General features: G+C 46.8%; 1 protein-coding gene across 4 annotated transcripts in view; it reads right to left on the reverse strand.

Moving 5' to 3' along the window:
- Window positions 1–19,421, reverse strand: part of ankrd6b (ankyrin repeat domain 6b) — a 334,311-nt gene that overhangs the window by 88,335 nt on the left and 226,555 nt on the right. For all 4 annotated transcript variants that reach the window (XM_072499767.1, XM_072499764.1, XM_072499765.1 and 1 more), the window contains one exon: window positions 6,003–6,101. In XM_072499767.1, coding sequence (XP_072355868.1) covers window positions 6,003–6,101 — 99 coding nt within the window. The remainder of the gene's footprint in view (window positions 1–6,002; window positions 6,102–19,421) is intronic.

Consider the following 19,421-nt stretch of genomic DNA (forward strand, 5'->3'; position numbering starts at 1 on the left):
CAGGGACTTTTATTTTGGAACGGCGGAAGCAGCGGAGGAGTTTGCGAAAGCAGAAGGACTGTGGCAGAACTGACAAACTGAGGAATGGCCATGTGCCGATGTAACCTCATGACTGTATTTTCTTCTTTTTTGTATCACTGCACGCGGGTGTAGAGACTAAAGTAGCCAATGTGGTATATATTTGGTCGAGGGAAGGGACGGGACTTTCACTCGAAATGAGAGTTCTTTGGGGTGTAGGTGGATCGGCGGGGTTTGTGTGCTAAAAGGGGATCTTTGGGCTTTCCTGGGGCCGGGCAAGTGGGAAAGGGACCCGGGTAGGGGCCTCCACGCTGGCCAGTGTGTGCTGGCCAGTGAACGGGAGTGAGGTGGGGGGGAGGGGCTGCGGCCATCGGAGTCTGGCAGAACAGGGTCCGAATGGTCTAGCCGGGGTGGAAAGTTGGGGGGGAAGGAACCGAGGGTAGGGGAGGAGTTTTACAAGAGGCAGTGGACGGGAGGAGTTGGAGGCCTGGGGTGGGGGTGGGGGGTGGGGGGGGGGGGGGGGGGGGGGGGTGGGGTGGGGTGGGAGCTGTGTAAGATTAAGGGTGACTACGGGTAATCCCGGATTTATTTTTGTCATTTGTTTATGTAAACATGCGGGTTGAGGTTTGGGGGTTGGTGGGCGGATGGGATCGTTGTTATTATGGGGACTGACATATCTTGCTGATTATTGTTTATTGTTGATGGATGTAAATGTGGGAGAAAATGTGAAAATGGAGGAGAATTAAAAAAAATTTAAAAAATTGCACTCAGAGCAGCAAAAAGCTGGAGGGGGATCCAAAGGGGTGCCAGAGAGCACAGTTTCTCACTCTATGCAGATGATCTGCTCCTCTACATTGCGGACCCACAAAGCAGCATGGACGGAATTATCGCGCTCCTGAAAGAGTTTCGCGCCTTCTCGGGCTACAAACTCTTCATGATCAAAGGCGAGATCTTCCCGGTACACCCACAAGTAGGTGGGGCAGCCCTAACGGGACTGCCGTTTAAACAAGCCCAACACAAATTCTGCTACCTGGGGATCCTAATAGCCCACGACTGGAAAGGGATCTACAAATGGAACCTCACCAGTCTGACAGAGGAAGTAAAAAAGGACCTGCAAAGATGGAACACACTCTCCCTCGCGGGGAGAGTCCAGACGTTCAAAATGAACGTACTGCCCGGGTACCTCCTCCTACTTGGATCCATTCCGATCTACATCCCCAAAGCCTTTTTCAAAGCACTAGACAAACTAATCATGCGTTCATATGGGGGGGTGAAGAATGCTCGGATCCCAAAGAAGGTCCTACAAAAAACAAAATCCAGGGGGGGGCTAGCCCTCCCAAACCTACAATTCTACCACTGGGTGGCGACAGCCGAGCGAATAAGGAGATGGATCAAGGAGCCAGAAGCTGAGTGGGTGCACGCGAAAGAGGCCTCCTGCATGGGGACCTCCCTCCGGGCCCTCGCCACGGCAGCACTCCCATCCCACCCAAAAAACACTCCAGCAGCCCGGTGGTGATAGCCACCCTCCAGTCCTGGAACCAATTATGGCAGCAAGTTGGCCTGACCAAAATGTCGGACAAAACGCCCATCTGCAACAACCATAGTTTCACACCAGCGCTGACTGACGCCACTTTCAAAAGGTGGGGACAGGACGGAGGGCCACTGACAGTTAGGGACCTATACATGGGCGGCAGGATCGCAACACTGGACGAACTGACAGAGAAATTCCAGCTAGCCAGGGGGAACAAGCTAAGGTACCTGAAACTAAAAAGCTTCCTACGAAAGGACACAAGGACGTACCCACAACCACCACGACAGACATTACTGGAAGAGTTACTGGACGCAAGCATACTAGATAAAGGAAACTGTAGCGACATGTACAACCGACTGGTAGAAAGGGCCGACACCGTACAGGACGCAACAAGAAATAAATGGGAGGACCTGGGGATTGAAATAGGGTGGGGACTCTGGAGCGAAGCACTGCATAGGGTCAACTCCACCTCCACGTGCGCAAGGCTCAGCCTGACACAACTAAAAGTGGTACGTAGAGCCCACTTAACAAGAACCCGTATGAGTAGATTCTTCCTGGAGGTGGAGGATAGATGTGAACGGTGCCAAGGAGGCCCGGCCAACCACGCCCACATGTTCTGGTCTTGCTCCAGACTTGCGGGGTACTGGACAGTCTTCTTCGAGGCAATGTCCAAAGTGGTGGGGATGAGGGTGGAGCCATGCCCGAAAGTGGCGGTCTTCGGGGTATCATACCAGCCAGATCTATTCCTGGGGAGGAGGGCGGATGCCCTTGCCTTTGCCTCCCTTTTCCTTTTTAAATTTAGAGTACTCAATTCATTTTTTCCAATTAAGGGGCAATTTAGCGTGGCCAATCCACCTAGCTTGCACATTTTTGGGTTGTGTGGACGAAACCCACGCAAACATGGGAAGAATGTGCAAACTCCACACGGACAGTGACCCAGAGCCGGGATTTGAACCTGGGACCTCGGCGCCACTGTGCTGCCCTGCGTTTTCCTCCCCGATGGCCCGCCGTAGAATCCTGTTCGGCTGGCGGTCAGCAGCACCACCCAAAGCTGCAGACTGGCTGTCCGACCTCTCAGAATCTCTCCAAATGGAGAAAATCAAATTTGCCATCCGAGGGTCAGACGACGGCTTCCACAGAACGTGGGAGCCATTCACCCAATTGTTCCGGGACCTGTTTGTGGCCAACAAACAAGCAGAAGAATAGCCAGGTAGCCAAGAATCAGGGGAGAGTAGCCAAGGCATGAGAGGGAGAGATGGACCGGGGGGGGGGGGGGGGGGGGGGGGGGACGGACGGACGACAGCTAATCCTAAGAGGAAAGAAAGGCGAACCACAGGAGGGGGCAGAAAGGGGGGGGGGGGGGGGGAAAGAGTGAAGAGACAGAGAACAATTGAGAAGAACCAGGGAGGTGGGGGGGAGGCAGGGGAATGATAGCTGGAAGGAGGGCACGGGAAATGATAACAAACTTGGCATAGAATCATAGAATCATAGAAGTTTACAGCATGGAAACAGGCCCTTCGGCCCAACCAGTCCATGCCGCCCAGTTTTTTACCATTAAGCTAGTCCCAGTTGCCCGCACTTGGCCCATAACCCTCTATACCCATCTTAACCATGTAACCATCTAAATGCTTTTTGAAAGACACAATTGTACCCGCTTCTACTACTACCTCTGGCAGCCCATTCCAGACACTCACTACCCTCTGAGTGAAGAAATTGCCCCTCTGGGCCCTTCTGAATCTCTTCTGCATCTACAGGAACAGAGAACAAGGAGAATCCAGGCGAAAGACGGGCCGAACGGCTGAAGTGGAGGTGAGCGTGAGATGACAACAGAAGCGAAATCCGCCCGGGAGAAGCAAGTGACAACACCCAACACCAGACCCATTTGAGTATTGCCCTCTGTAATTGTTTCTCCGGCACCCAAACGTATATCTACCTCCCCAGTTCCCCCCCCCCCCCCCCCCCCCCCCCACACACAAACTGGTGCTACTTATGTGTTGTAAATAATATTGCCAATTATACAGAGTTGCTGCTGTTGAGCTGGTGCATAATACCCTACCAGCTACTTTATTTTATTTTTTATTATTACTTTTTTTTTTTGCTATGTTTGTGTGTTGCCTTCTCTTTTTTATCTTATTCTGTGTACATAACGGTAAATATACTTTGTTCAAAAACCCAATAAAAAACATTTATTAAAAAAAAGAAATGGGAAAACCACGCCAGAGTTGACTCGATCTTTGTGGGCAGCTTTCTTCCAGGTCAGCAACGAGCACCCTCGTTTTGCTGCTAACCGCTAAATCTAGGTGATTATGTTTGACAGTACGAGTGAATTAGCAGTGTTAAACTTAACTGTCTTACTGAGAAAGACAGTAAGATGTTTTTAATGCATTAACGAGAAGGATTCCAATATAATCCTAGTTTCAACAGTTTAGGGCAAAACACTTGATTATTCCATCATTCCCTCTCCAAAGGAATCTCTGCTGTGAAATATATGTGAAATGTGAGGCAAGAAGGGGCATAAATATTTTTATTCTCCTTTTTCACATTTTCTCCCAAATTTACACCCACCAACAATAAACAATAATCAGTAACGAATGCAATGTCAATCCCATATCAACAACAACAATCCCATCCTCCCACCAAACAGCAGCCCGCATGTTAACATAAACAAATAACAAAATGGAATCAGGAAGCACCCATACTCACCATTAATACACAGTCAGTCTCACTCCCCACAACCCTCCCAAACCCCCCCTTAATGTTCGATGTCATCCAATTCTCGAAAGTGCATAATGAATAACGCCCATGAATTGTAGAATCCTTCTAACCTTCCCCTTAGTTCAAATTTGAGCTTCTCAAGAGTCAAGAATTCCAGCAAGTCCCCCGCCACGCCAGGGCACAGGGTGGAGAGGTTGATCTCCATCCCAACAGGATCCGCCTTCGGGTGATCAACGAGGTGAAGGCTACAACATCTGCCTCCGCACCCGTTTCCAACCCCGGCTGGTCCAAACACCCCGAATATGGCCTTCCGAGGGCCCGGGTCCAGTTTCACGTGCACCACTTTAGAGATTACCCTGAAACCCTCTAACCCTCTTTCCAGTAATCCTCCAGCTTTGGACAGGACCAAAACATATGAACGTGGTTAGCACCCCCCCCCCCCCCCCCCCCCCCCCCCGCACACGGGTTCACACACATCTTCTACCCCCTCAAAGAGCCGAGTCATCGTCACCCTTGTGAGGTGTGCTCATACACCACCTTCAGCTGTATCAGCCCCAACCTCGCGCACGAGGTGGAGGCATTCACCCTCCGGAGCACCTCACACCAGAACCCCTCCACCATACCCTCTCCCAACTCTTCCTCCCACTTTGCCTTGATCCCATCCAGCGGTGCCTTCTCCTCTACAAAATAGCCCCGGAAACCGCCGATACTTCTCCAATCCCCCTGTCGTTAGCACCTCCTCCAGCAATGTGGAGGCCGGCTCCACCGGGAAGCTCTGTATCTCCTTTCTGGCAAAGTCTCGAACCTTCATGTATCTAACTATTTCCCCCTGCTCCAGCCATACTTCGCTCCTTCAATCCTGCAAACCGACCCTCAAGAAACAAATCTTTTAGTTTCCTAATTCCTTTCTCCTCCCATCTCTGAAAACTTCCATCCCACTTCCCTGGCTCAAATCTATGGTTCCCCCGAATTGGCATTTCCCTTGACCCTGCCCCCAACCCGAAGTGGGGGCGAAACTGCCTCTAAATTCTCAGCAAGGCTATTACTACTGGACTCCCTGAGTATTTCCCCGGGGCCATTGGGAGCGGCGCTGTTGCTAATGCCTTCAATCCCGACCCCCTACACAAATTCTCCTCCAGTCTGACCCATTGGGAGTCACCCCTCTGACCCAGCTCCGTACCTTCTCCACATTCGCCGTTCAGTAATAATACATCAAGTTCGGAAGACCCAAACCCCCTACCTGCCTTCCCCTCTGTAGTAGCAACTTTCTAATTCTGGCCACCTTCCCTCCCCATATGAACGAGATAATCATCCCTTCAATCTGTCTAAAAAATGCCTTTGGCAGGAAAATCGGCAGGCATTGGAAAATAAACAGAAATCACGGGAACACATTCATTTTAATCGCCTGTACCCGACCTGCCAGTGACAGAGGGGGACCATGCCACCTTGCCAAATCAGCTTTCATCCTCCCCAACAAACTAGAAATGTTGTATCTGCGGAGCCCCCCCCCCCCAATCCCGAGCAACCTGCACCCCCAGGTATCTAAAGTGAGTCCTTGCCCTACGGAATGGCAGCCCCCTCCCCTCCCCCCACCCGAGACACCACAAAATATTCACTCTTGTCTAGACTTAACTTGTACCCCGAGAAAGACCCAAACTCCCGAAGCAGCTCCAGTATTCCCCCTATTGACAGCAACAAGGAAATCTGATGAGATGTAATGCAATCCCTTTTGACTTACATCATCCTGGATGTCCAGATCACAACTGGCTTTCAGCAGAATTCGTACAACGTCAATGTGGCCCTTGTATGCAGCCAAATGCAGTGCTGTGCGTCCATGCTGAAAATGTCAAGCAGGCAACAATGAGAGATGGTTTAACACATAAAGGCTTCACTTAATCTCCCTCACATAGCGATCCTCTTGCAATTTTGTGCAATTACAAACCTGTTCCCCACATGGTCAGCACGGGCTTGCCTCATGGACTGATCCTGAGCTTTCTTCTCTTCCTTATCTACATACTCTCTATCGGTTTCACCGTGCATACTTTGAATACCTACCGTTTAAGAATCACAACACAGCAGAAGGTAACCATAGAGGTTTACAGTAGGAGGCCATTCGCACCATTGCACCTGTGCTAACTCTGAAAGAACTACCAACCATGCCTCATTCCCACCCCATCCTGATTTTCAAATTCCCCTTTTAAAATTTTCTGAATTCTAATTCTCCCAATATTTCAGATGGAATATTTTAGTTAGTCTGCGTTAAAAATATCTCTTAATTTGTCCAGTTTTACTTTGGCGGTGATGTTAAATGCAGGACTTCTAGCTATGACGAATCAGTGAAAATAGTTTCCCCCCCAAATTACTTCATAAAATTCCTTCCTAATTTTGAATACATCTGGGGCGGGATTCACCCCCCACCCGGGGGCAGGGGGTCCCGGCCGGACGGAGAGGCATGAACCACTCCGGCGTCGGGCACCTTCAGGGGCTAGGCCCGCCCCGGAGTGGTTGGCGCCCCGCTGGCCGGCGGGAAAGGGGTTTAGCGCCACGCCAACCGGCGCCTAAGGGCCTCGCCGGCCGGCACAAGTCGGCGCATGCACGGGAGTGCCAGCGCGTGCTGGCGTCATCCCCGCGCAAGTACAGAGGGATTCGCTTCCGCACCGGGAATGGCGGAGGACCACGGCCTCCGGTGCGGAACAATAGAGTGCCCCCACGGCACAGGCCCACCTGCGGATTGGTGGGCCCCGACTGCGGGCCAGGTCACCGTGGGGGCACCTCCCAGGGCTAGAACCCCCCGCGACCCCCCAAGAACCCCGGAGCCCGCCTGTGCCACCAGGTCCCGCCGACAAGGGACCTACTCTAATTTATGCCGGCGGGACTGGCAAAGAACGGGCGGGACTTCGGCCCATCGTGGGCTGGAGAATTTGGTCAGCCTGGGGCCCATTGAGTTGCGCCAACCCCCACCATTCTCCGAAGCAGGCGGCGCCACTTACGCCGGGGCAAATTTTGGGGGGTGGGAGAATTAGGAGGACGACGGGGGTGGGACCCCCAGCGATTCTCCCACCGGTGAGGGGTCGGAGAAACCCGCCCCTTGTTCGTCGTAACATCTCCTCTTGTGTTCTCTTCCTTACTAAAGACTCCCAAAGGTTTGACTTATCAATCATTTGTACAGGTTTAGCAATACCACTTATACTTCATGCACAAGTAGAAGTTGTTAGATATAAGTTAGAATTTTTAAATATTCATTTATGGATGTTCAAATCAACAAAATTATTGACATTTCAATGGAGTCCACCCGAAACGGGACTGCCTGCAGAAATATTACTCTGGGGGCAGCCTTAATTGATTTCGAGCAGGACTGCCGCCCCCACCTGTGAGCATGTTCCACCCGAGTGAGCGGCAGGTCAATCTAACTGGCCAACGCCTCTGTAGTCCAAGCAGTGCCAGGATCAAGTTGTGGCCATGGCTAGGACTACAGGCAGTCCCCCAAAAATACGACAGACCCTGGACTTCAGGCAAATCCAGGAATTTTGGATGGCAGGGCTGAGGGGCTTGGCTTAAAACAGGGGTATGATTTTGGGAGGACGCCTCTGATAGGCTCAGGGAACCCTCCAAACGAAGTAACCCCCTCCTCCTCTTGCCCAAGAGAAGCCACTAAATGAAAGCTGCTGGGCTGCCTGCCTTCCTTCGGCTTTCCCCTGCCATCTGTATTACAGCAACGCAGGCGGAATGAGGAACTTAAGTGACCATTAATTGGCATTTAAGGGCCTCATTAGGCCCAAGGGCGGATTGGCTGCCTGATGCCTTATCAGTGCACCGCAATATGGGAGGCAGGTCAGGGATGGGTGGTAAGGGGGAGGGCAGGCCACCAATTTATTTTCCAAGCCCCCCATCCTCAAATTTGGGGAAGGGGCAATGTTCTACCTATAATTCTAAGTTTGCAGAGGGTAGAACGTGGGAGACCAGTCAGGAGTGTGTTGGAATAGACAAGTCTGAAGGCAATGGCGTTTATGAGCATTTCAGCAGTTGAGCTGAAGCAAGGCAGAATTGGGTAATGTTTGACGTTACAGATATGGAAATAGGTGGTCTTAGTGATGTGATGAACATACAGTTGGAAGCTCATCTTGCGGTCACATATGACATTTAGTCTCAGAAAACTACCATGGTGAGCGATGGAAGCCTACATGCGACAAAAAGATTATTATTGATAAAGGGAATGGAGTTTGTGGCAGGAACCAAACCCAATGGTTTTCAATGTGTAACTGATGAAAATCTCTGCTCACCCAGTATTGGGTGTCAGGTAAACAGTCTGACAATTTAGCAACTTTGGAGGAGTTGAGAATGAGGTGAAGGTGGATGTCATCAGTGTTTTTCTGAAACTAATACTATTGCCTCAGATGATGTCGTTGAGACGCAGCACGAAGACAAGAAATGGGCGCTGGTCAAGGAGAGATTTACATTTTACAAATAAGATAGAGCAGAGAAAAAGATCAATTGGCCCAACTAGTCCATGCTACACTCAAACCTCCACCTATCCTTCTTCATCTTTTTAAAATACAAATTTAACGACCCAATTATTTTTTCCAAGGGGCAATTGAGCATTTTGTTTAAGGTTGTTAAAAATGTGAGATTAAAGACACCTGCTTTTGGAACAAAGCCACAAGATTCAATGGGGTTTTGAACACACAAAAACAAAACATATATTATACAAATTTAGAAAGATAAATCAATTTACAAGATATATCTTACTCTAACTTCAGAATCGATTTGAGGTATATGCAAATTAACAGGTAAACTGTGGTCAAACACACAACACTGCACAAGAAATGGCAGATGTGACATATTCGCGCAGATTTCCCGGTAACCCACCCAGACATTAGTATTCACCGTGAGTTCCTCAATCTTTTTAAAACTCTGGCTGCGATCTTCCCAAAAGGGAACAAAGTCTCTGCGTGTTTAGCCGCGTGTTTCCCGGCACTCACAGTGCCGAAAAATACATGACTAATCACCTTGACTCGCTTTGAATAAGGGGCCTGAACAGGGAACTCGTGGCCGAGGCCGCACATAGTCCGGTTTTGTACAATGGGGAGCTCCACTCACCAGAACTTCCTGTTGTAGCGAGAGATTGGGACAGTGCTCATGCCAGCTGCCACCTTGGCAGTGCCAGGCGGGCACCCAGATGGCACCAACAGTGGCAGGACACCACCCTGCCCAAAGGGCATGCAGCTGGGGTCCTCCGATCCCCTTTGTGGGGACCAGTACCAAACGGCACCCGCCCAAGGTCTCGGAGGCAAAGGGATTGAATCCCAAAGCCTCAGGTACCTCGGGAATCCGTACATTAGAGTAAGGCTTATTGCCTCGCTCTAAAACGCAGATTTGCCAAAAAGTGATTTCGCCCATTGTGGGCGGATCCACCTCGCAACATCTCGCGAGATTGGGTTGAATCTCGCGGGGCGTTGCGAGCTGGGTAAATCCCGGAAACGGGTCTCCTGGCTTTCAATGGGCACACTGTGCCACAGGCGAGCTGTTTTTCCGGCGCAGAGTTCAAGACTGGAAATTCCCTTTTGAGGAATTTCCAGTCTTCAACTTTGAAGATCTCGCCCCGGAATTCCCTCCAAAAATCACTTCAATGCAGACTGCCTTAACTGCCGCATCCTTTCACGGGTTTGTTCCTCAGGACTTGGAGCCCTGACAGCCAGGAGACTGATCACCCAACACCTCTTGCTGCCTGAAGCTTCTTCTCCCTGCTTCTCAACACAGTCAGTTACATGGGGTTTTGTGAGCCCCAACTCTTGGCTGCACCGAGCTATCAATGGCTTCAAAAGCTTCCACTAAGCTGAACGCGCTCAGCTGCAGGGAACAAGCAAATGGCTACTGGGACTTCACCTGAGCCTCAATGCCACAGATTTGTCAAATGGCTCCCAGGTCTGACAGCAGCACTTTAGCTGCATGGAGCTAGTCACCGTCCTATTCACCTGCTCCTGGCTAACTGACTGGCTGAAATTAACTGTCCTTTGAACTGCTCTTCACTGACACCTGATTTCCTGCAACCAAGGCTGCAGAAAAAAGCCAAGAGGTTCCAATTACAATTATTCAATCCTCCCGAAATACGCAAATTGTACTGTTCGAATGGAGTGTGCCAATGCAACAGCTTTGTTATTTCTGCTGAAACTTCTGGTGAATCTGCACTCTATCCTTTTTGTAGGTCGCAGATTCTTTTATGAGCTCCATTCCCGAAATTGCCTGCAACACCCCAGTTGTGGTCGGACCAATGTCAGAATGAACACGTTTACAGACCGTACTCAACCAGCCTGCATTTGCAAATTCAAAAAGAAACCATCGACTGTTAAATGAGATTCCATGATGGGGCAGCACTTGGTGAACAATCCTGAATGCGCTAGTTGCTAAATTAACAACCAATTTAAGGTAATCAGTCAAGCTAGCAATGTGGATCATTTACTCTTGCTAAAAGCAACATACATTCTTATGTGGGGAACCATGCTCTACAAACAAAAGGAATATGTTCAAGCCTTGCACCTTTTATGAATTAACCAGGAGCTCAGGGAATCTTTAGTTTCCCATTGTTTTCTCCATGGCAACACCTTGGCCAATGTGACTCGACTTGCCATACCAATTTTTATTTTCCTGTAGTATAAATTGTTGTGATCGTTTGAAATTTGGCATTCTTGCATTTGTCCTGTTGAGTGCAAGATGAAAAGGTTGGCAAAATTGTCTCTTTTTTCAGCAATATTTACTTTGCTATTATATTTAGTGCCTCGTTGTAGATGTACCAGGAAGTCATTTTTAATTTTAAAAACTTGCCCCATGTGTCTGTACTCCAGATCTCGGTTTCTCCATTTTGTTTTGAACCTTATTGTATACTTCTATACGCGGTTTCTTTCACTAACATGTGCTACTTCGAGATTACTCTGCTAAACGTGCTAAGAATGTTACAGAGTTGGTGGAAAATTATGTAGCAAGCACTTGTTAAAGCTCAGTGTTGCCATTATGCATGACCCAAGTAGTAAAGTAATTACTGATCATGCTGTGCCATCTGACAGCATGTGATAAACTGCGTGCTGACAGATTGCCGAAGGCTGCAGGGCTCAGAAATACTTTGGATTTCCACACCCTACCCCTTTAGCAAGAAGTTGAAATATAAAAAAATCATCTCCCCAGCAAATGCTGTGGCAACATTTACTAAACTCTCAAGAAACCCCACAAGGATTATTTTCTGTAAATATGAGTTCCAGACGTAACCTTTAGATGTTGTATGTAAACAGCCTGATGAAGTTTCTTAACTTTCCATATTTATCGCATTCATTGTAGACAGGAAACAACTTCTTTGTACCTTGCACTGTGTATACTCCCATATAAGCACAACTGCACAGAATACAACTATCGTTATTTTTCAGACAGGTTGGCGACTTTTTGTGTTGCAATTTTTAGGACAACATATCTAAGCACCTTCAAATGACAAGACTTAAATTTCCTAAATTCAGATCAGTTGCTCCACCAAAGCAACACAGGAGTAGGCCATTCAGCCCTCAAGCCTGTTCTGCCATTTAATGAGATCATGCTTAACTCCATTCACCTGCCTTGGCTCTGTCCCCTGTTATACCATTGTCTAGCAAACTAAATCTACCAACTTCAGATTTAAAAGCATTAATTGAGCTGGCATCTACTGCTTTTTGAGGGAGAGTTTTCAAATTCTACCATGCTTTGCATAAGGAAGTGTTCCCCAAATTCTCCCAAATGCCTGGCTCTGATTTTAAGGTCCACTTGTCCCAAACTTCAGCAGAAGATGCCTTTTTACCTACCCTGTCAATACTTCTCTAAAACCCTTCATCAAATCATCCTTACCCTTCTATATTCCAAGGAATGCTAGCCCAATTTATTGAATTTCTACTCATGATATAACATTTGTCGACTTAGTAACATGCTGCGTTCAGTGCTCAGAGGTGTTATTCAGCATATTGGTGGGAGGGAAGTCAATAGAAGATGGGCATTGTAAAAAAAGTGCAGGAGACGAGGGTTGCAGAGAATGGAGTAGAATGAACACCTTTACTTAAACTGAAGAGTATTTGTACAGGAAGTCCTCCTGCATGTAGCCCTTCATCATACTTTTAGTTATGCTTCCTTAGAACAAAAGGAACAGCAGGAGAATTAGAAATGATCTTCCTTAGCCCCTTGTTTGTTAACTTTATTTACATTTCGTTCCTATTTTAGTGCTTCCAGTTGGGGTTGCCAACCCTTATGGATAGCCCTGAAGGTTTCCAGAATCCTGGCTGTTGCTGTTAAAAATCATTGTGTTTTGTTTTTCCATTTTCTTTAAACACTTTCATTTATCAGTTATGAAAGTTGGGCGATGGGAGAAAAGGTTATGTTTGACTGGATGGGCCGATCTGAGGCAGGAGGTCATGTTGGCAACTGTACCCTGCAAGCAGAAGTTGACTTACGTACTTGCAACACTGTTGCCAACCACAGAGCCCAGCTAGAGCTTCGCAAGTTCAGTTTTCACAAACTGGTCAACCTATACTAGCCCATAGTGGGCAGGAGTCAAACACAGAACAAGTCCCAGACACAACCAAACTGTGGTATTATCCGAACTATCAAGGGTTAATGTAGTACCATGAAGAGCCACTAGAGGGAGCTGCAGATACTACTATATAAAGCACTGATGCTAGACCTTAGGGAAGGAGTGTAAGCAGGAAACAGCCGGTGAAGGTCATCAGAGCAGTTAATGTGAGGTTAGATTTTAGTTGAAAATAAAAATCGCTTATTGTCACAAGTAGGCTTCAATGAAGTTACTGTGAAAAGCCCCTAGTCGCCACATTCCGGCGCCTGTTCGCGGAGGCTGTTACGGGAATTGAACCGTGCTGCTGGCCTGCCTTGGTCTGCTTTCAAAGCCAGCGATTTAGCCCTGTGCTAAACTATACCAGTTAGTGAGATTAGTAGTCGGTGAGTGTAGTTAGATGTTATTGATCAATTCTGTATTCGAAAAGGACCCAGTTTAGTAGTGTAAATAAAATCATAGCTTTGTTTAAGTAAAAGCTATACTGTGGTCTTTACGGTTCACTTCGCAATCCGTCCTAAATAAGCAACACACAAACAAAATAAAAAATGATTGCTTATCCAGATTTTTCCATTTTAAAGCAAGCACAATTGAAAAGTTGCAGGAAGCGTGACTTATAAAATGCTCTCCCATCTTCAATCCTCAGGGCTCTACACTCCTGTATAGGGTGATCGCCCTAGCCTGAATTAAGCCTCAAATAGTGCTATAAATATCCTGCTGTACTGGTACATATACATGTAATACAAATATAATTGTGGTGTCTTATTTGCGCTCTAAGAGTCAATATCTAATACAGAGGTATGGCAACTACAATTTCCATTGATTCTCTGGATCTATTTTTAAATAAATTTAAAGTACCCAATTTTTTTTTTTCCAATTAAAGGGCAATTTAGTGTGGCCAATCCATCTAACCTACACATCTTTGGGTTGTGGAGGTGAAACCCACGCAGACACGGGGAGAATGTGCAAATTCCACACGGGCAGTGACCCCGGGCTGGGATTCGAACCCGGGTCCTCAGCGGCGTAGGCTACAGTGCTAACCACTGTGCCACATGCCGCCCGGATCTTTTTAAAAAAAAAAAAACAAATTTAGAGTACCCAATTTATTTTCCAATTAAGGGGCAATTTAGCAATTTTGGGTTGTAGGAGTAAGACCCACACAGACATGGGGAAAATGTGCAAACTCCACACGGACAGTGACCCGGGGCTGGGATCAAACCCGGGTCCTTGGCGCGTGAGGCAGCAGTGCTAACCACTGCCCCACCATGCCATCCCACATTCTCTGGATCTCCGCCTTCTTGCTGTTATCGATTAGCTTGATGTAAAATAATGGGCACACATGATCATTGGATTTGAACTCAAACAATCAATACCAAAAGAGCTACATACAGAACCATTTCTATATCCTGAAACCCCTAATGAGAACCCCTTTGGAGCTTAAGGAAACAGGTTTACAGCATCAGGGAACAGAGACTCTTTCATAACTACCCAGAGGCAAGCTATAGGTCTGTTTCAGGTACCCGACGAAAAGAATGTCTGGTATCTAAGCAACACAGCAAAGTGGAGAATTAATTCAGATTTTTTAAAAATACAGTTCTGCAGACTTTTACTATTTCAAGTCGAGTTTTGGTATTCACAGATGCTTCAATGGTGAGTTCAGCTTATGTAAAAACTGAGTTTCAAGAATCTTTTCACAACTGTGAGCAGAATAAGAACTTTTACCTTCTAATTAGCTCATGATCCTTTTGACTAATACAACATTAGGGAAGCACGGTAGCATTGTGGATAGCACGATTGCTTCACAGCTCCAGGGTCCCAGGTTCGATTCCGGCTTGGGTCACGGTCTGTGTGGAGTCTGCACATCCTCCCAGTGTGTGCGTGGGTTTCCTCCGGGTGCTCTGGTTTCCTCCCACAGTCCAAAGATGTGCAGGTTAGGTGGATTGGCCATGATAAATTGCCCTTAGTGTCCACAATTGCCCTTAGTGTTGGGTGGGGTTACTGGATTATGGGGATAGGGTGGGGGTGTTGACCTTGGGTAGGGTGCTCTTTCCAAGAGCCAGTGCAGACTTGATGGGCCGAATGGCCTCCTTCTGCACTGTAAATTCTAAGATCTATGAACATTGTAGTTAGTTAGTGCAGTTAGTCCCCTTCTCGATGAATTTGGAATTCTAAAGCAGTTTCACGATGCCGAACTCTACTCCAAACGTTGTCTGCCGTGGCAGAGGAGCCCCACTCCGGCAGGGCAGTCTCTGCCACATTAACTGCAGAGGAAGGCAGTGGGCTGAGCACTGGTCTGTGCTGTTATCCATCCGATGAATAGGGCGGAGCTTGTTTTATAATAATGCATGTATATTATTTTCACTTCATGCCCCGAATAGTGGAGACCGCAATTCTGATATCTGAATACTGGGTTGGCACCCAGGAAGGTACTTGCCTCCAGCTGCAGCAGAATGGCAACCCCAGCATCTTGTCTAGTGGGACATCCTGGCAGGGGGGCTGTGGTTAATTGCCAGGCTAATGGCCTGGTCGCATTAAAGGGGTCTTTGCAATCAAAACAACCCAGAGCACAACCTGCTAAATAAAAAAATCACTGGTAGAAAGGTGTTCCCTCCTGCGCCTCGAGGGAAAGAAACGTTTAATTTCATAAAAAGGTTTGTGCTTTCACAGACAAGCTAAAGCCTAAACTTTGGTTTGTTGCAGTTATCAGTCTAGCTTCCCTTAATGCTGCTTTCTCTCATCTTAGCATCAGTCAGATTGATTCCCAAGAGCACACAAAGTAGGCAGCTGACATTGTACTGTGTATGTAGGATCTATGAATAAATGCAATGTAAATGAACAAAGCCAGGGCTGTATTCTTTCATCCAATCCAGGTACCTTATAAATGAGTTGAGCGTTTCAACCTCAAGACAGTGTACAGTAACTGCCATTTCCCCCTGTCCCCCCATCATCAGCTAATTCCTCCAGCTGCAATAATCGATGTTGGGCCTTCATGTCACCTTCGCAAGCATCTTTGAAGTGAGGCTTTGTGCATCCTATTGGTTATCTGGCTCTAGTTGACTCACCATACTGAAACTCTTCGGTATGGGACCATCTTCCATCCTGCGGATGTGCCCAAGCCAACAAAGCTGCCTCTGTTTGAAAAGTGCTAAAAAATGTGGGAGCTCTGACTTTGAGAGGACTGCCACATTTGTTAGTTTGTCCTGCCAGGATTATTGAACTTCTTTTCTTGACAGTTGTAAGTCATCCATGTTTCGCAGCCATATAGCAAGATGTTGAGCACAGGCCTTATAAACCATCAGCTTCATCTAAGGGTCAGCTTGATGCTACTCCATGTGCATCCCGTGAGTTGGTCACAGATAGTAACTGCTTTCCCTGCATTGGTATCAAGTCCTGCATCAAGGGACTGAAAATTACAAGGGGCCTAGACAGGGAGGATCCATTTTCCCCAGCTGAGGGGGGAGTGTAGATTTAAGGTAATTGGCAGTAGGATTAGAGGGGAGATAAGGAAACCCTTTTTCATCCAGAGGGCGATGAGCGTCTGCTTAAGTTGGTGGTTGAGGCTGAAAAGCTCAACTCATTTATAAGGTACCTGGATTTGATTGTAAAATGCTGTAACCTGCAAAGCTATGGATCAGGTGCTGGAAAGTGGGGTTGAAATAGTGGCTAGTTTTGTTTTTCTCTTTTTGGGCTGGCATATATAAAATGGGCTGAATGGCCTCTTTCTGCATTGTATCTTTTCTACGGTTCTACTGTCTGTCATTGTGGACCCAAGCTAGCAGAATTTACTAAACCCTTCCAGCGAGGGGTTATTTAGTTGGATCATGGGTGGAAATGCAACACCATCTCCCACAATCACAGTTATCTGACGTTTATAGTCAGAGAGAACAGGTTACAGGTACGGGGGAGACAGTTTCCATGTGAGTGACTAGTGCAGCATCATTGGTGTAGAGACATTTCCTGATCAGAACGGAATGTGGATTTTGTCTTCACTTTCAATGTTGATCGATGGTAGATTTTGTAGCCTGACCCCGTGCAAATAAACTCCTTCCATATCTTCAGGAAAGGCAAAGGTAGGAGGCATGGAGAAGAAAATGTCAAACAGATTGTGGGCTAGAACACAGCCCTGTTCCACTCCATTCTTCATTCTGAAATTGAGCCATCAAACTGTACATTGCCGTGCATGTTGTCATGGAAGGAGCGGATGAGATGGAGGAGCATTGGTGGACAACCAATTTACCCCAAAATCTTACAGACTCTTGCTCTGCTACAGTGGTGCATGCCTTAATGAGATCTATGAAAGTAAGGTAAAGAGGTTAGATCTTGTTTCCTATACTTCTCCTGTAGCATATGGAGAAGATCATGCCCATGTGTGAGGAATGTAAAAAATTTTATACGTTATATTTTATAACCTGTTCCAGTAATGTTATTTAAAACCCTGATTTAAAACACATGTATGTCTGCGAAAGCTGTAATTTAAGAGTTGCAAAAGGTGAGATAATTATTCATTCCAAACACTTACTTGGTTACCAATAAAGGGCTAATGGCGTATTGTTATGATTGCTGGAGATTCCCTGGAGAGTAGATAATTTATGAGGGACTGTATATAGTCCTAGCTAAGCAGGTCATGGAACTTAGTGGGTACAGATGACGTAAATAATGAGAGGAGCCAGGTCTGTCTGTAGCTTTGCAGTTTGCTAGAATTTTTTAAGTTGAACAGCAGTTTGCCAAGTACTGGATCTGCTCTTGAAAGGGTCTCTCTCCAAAGGGCTCTACCCAGGTAAACAAGTAACCTGTTATTTTAAGTTTGTTTATAAGCGGTATTTGAACTGTATTGGACTGCTTAATTTGAATTAGTGGCAAGTGTAGATAACAAGTTCAGGTTTTTCCTTTTATTTAAGAACTGTTTAACTGTTAATTGTAAAGCTACTTATTTGATATTAGTAGAACAAAGAACAAAGAAAATTACAGCACAGGAACAGGCCCTTCGGCCCTCCCAGCCTGCGCCGATCCAGATCCCTTATCTAAACCTGTCGCCTATTTTCAAAGGATCTACTTCCCTCTGTTCCCCGCCCGTTCATATATCTGTCTAGATGCATCTTAAATGATGCTATCGTGCCCGCCTCTACCACCTCCGCTGGCAAAGCGTTCCAGGCACCCACCACCCTCTGCGTAAAAACTTTCCACACACATCTCCCTTAGACCTTCCCCCTCTCACCTTGAAATCGTGACCCCTTGTAATTGACACCCCCACTCTTGGAAAAAGCTTGATGCTATCCACCCTGTCCATACCGCTCATAATTTTGTAGACTTCAATCAGGTCCCCCCTCAACCTCCGTCTTTCCAACAAAAACAATCCCAATCTACTCAACCTTTCTTCATAGCTAGCACCCTCCATACCAGGTAACATCCTGGTGAACCTCCTCTGCACTCTCTCTAAAGCATCCACATTCTTCTGGTAATGTAGCGACCAGAACTGCACGCAGTATTCCAAATGTGGCCTAACCAAAGTCCTATACAACTGCAACATGACCTGCCGACTCTTGTACTCAGTACCACGCCCGATGAAGGCAAGCATGCTGTAGGACTTCTTGACCACTCTATCGACCTGCGTTGCCACCTTCAGGGTACAATGGACCTGAACTCCCAGATCTCTCTGTACATCAATTTTCCCCAGGACTCTTCCATTGACCGTATAGTCCGCTCTTGAATTGGATCTTCCAAAATGCATCACCTCTCATTTGCCTGGATTGAACTCCCATCTGCCATTTCTCTGCCCAACTCTCCAATCTATCTATATTTTGCTGTATTCTCTGACAGTCCCCCTCGCTATCTGCAACTCCACCAATCTTAGTATCATCTGCAAACTTGCTAATCAGACCACCTATACCTTCGTCCAGATTATTTATGTATATCATAAACAACAGTGGTCCGAGCACGGATCCCTGTGGAACACCACTAGTCACCCTTCTCCATTTTGAGACACTCCCTTCCACCACTACTCTCTGTCTCCTGTTGCCCAGCCAATTTTTTATCCATCTAGCTCGTACACCCTGAACCCCATGCGACTTCACTTTTTCCATCAACCTACCATGGGAAACTTTATCAAACGCCTTACTGAAGTCCATGTGTATGACATCTACAGCCCTTCCCTCATCAATTAATCGGGTTAATTCTGTGTTTAAATTAAAGTTCATTTTAACATAATTTTTTTTCCAATTAAGTGCATATCTGCTCTCATTTAATTCTGCTCTCATTTAATTCTGACCCCCTGGGCATCTGCAATTTGAATGGCTCCACCAATAGGGATTTCACTTACCTAAGCTCTGGAATTTCCTCCCTATATTTCTCTGCCTCGACATCACTTGATGTTCCTTAAAATCTACCTCCCAAGACCTTTTGATCATTGTATGACCTTGTATGTCTTTATGTCATATTTTGTTTTCTAATGTTCCTGTGAAGTGCCTTGGAGCATTTTATTGTATTAATAAATTTAGGTTTTTGCTGTAATGTTTATCTGCCAAAGTATTCTGCTACCGCTGTGCAGTCTGGAATCAGATGACTCTAAATACGGTCTGAAGTAGACTT

This window comes from Scyliorhinus torazame, chromosome 4 (assembly GCF_047496885.1).
Source record: "Scyliorhinus torazame isolate Kashiwa2021f chromosome 4, sScyTor2.1, whole genome shotgun sequence".
Lineage (NCBI taxonomy): Eukaryota > Metazoa > Chordata > Chondrichthyes > Carcharhiniformes > Scyliorhinidae > Scyliorhinus > Scyliorhinus torazame.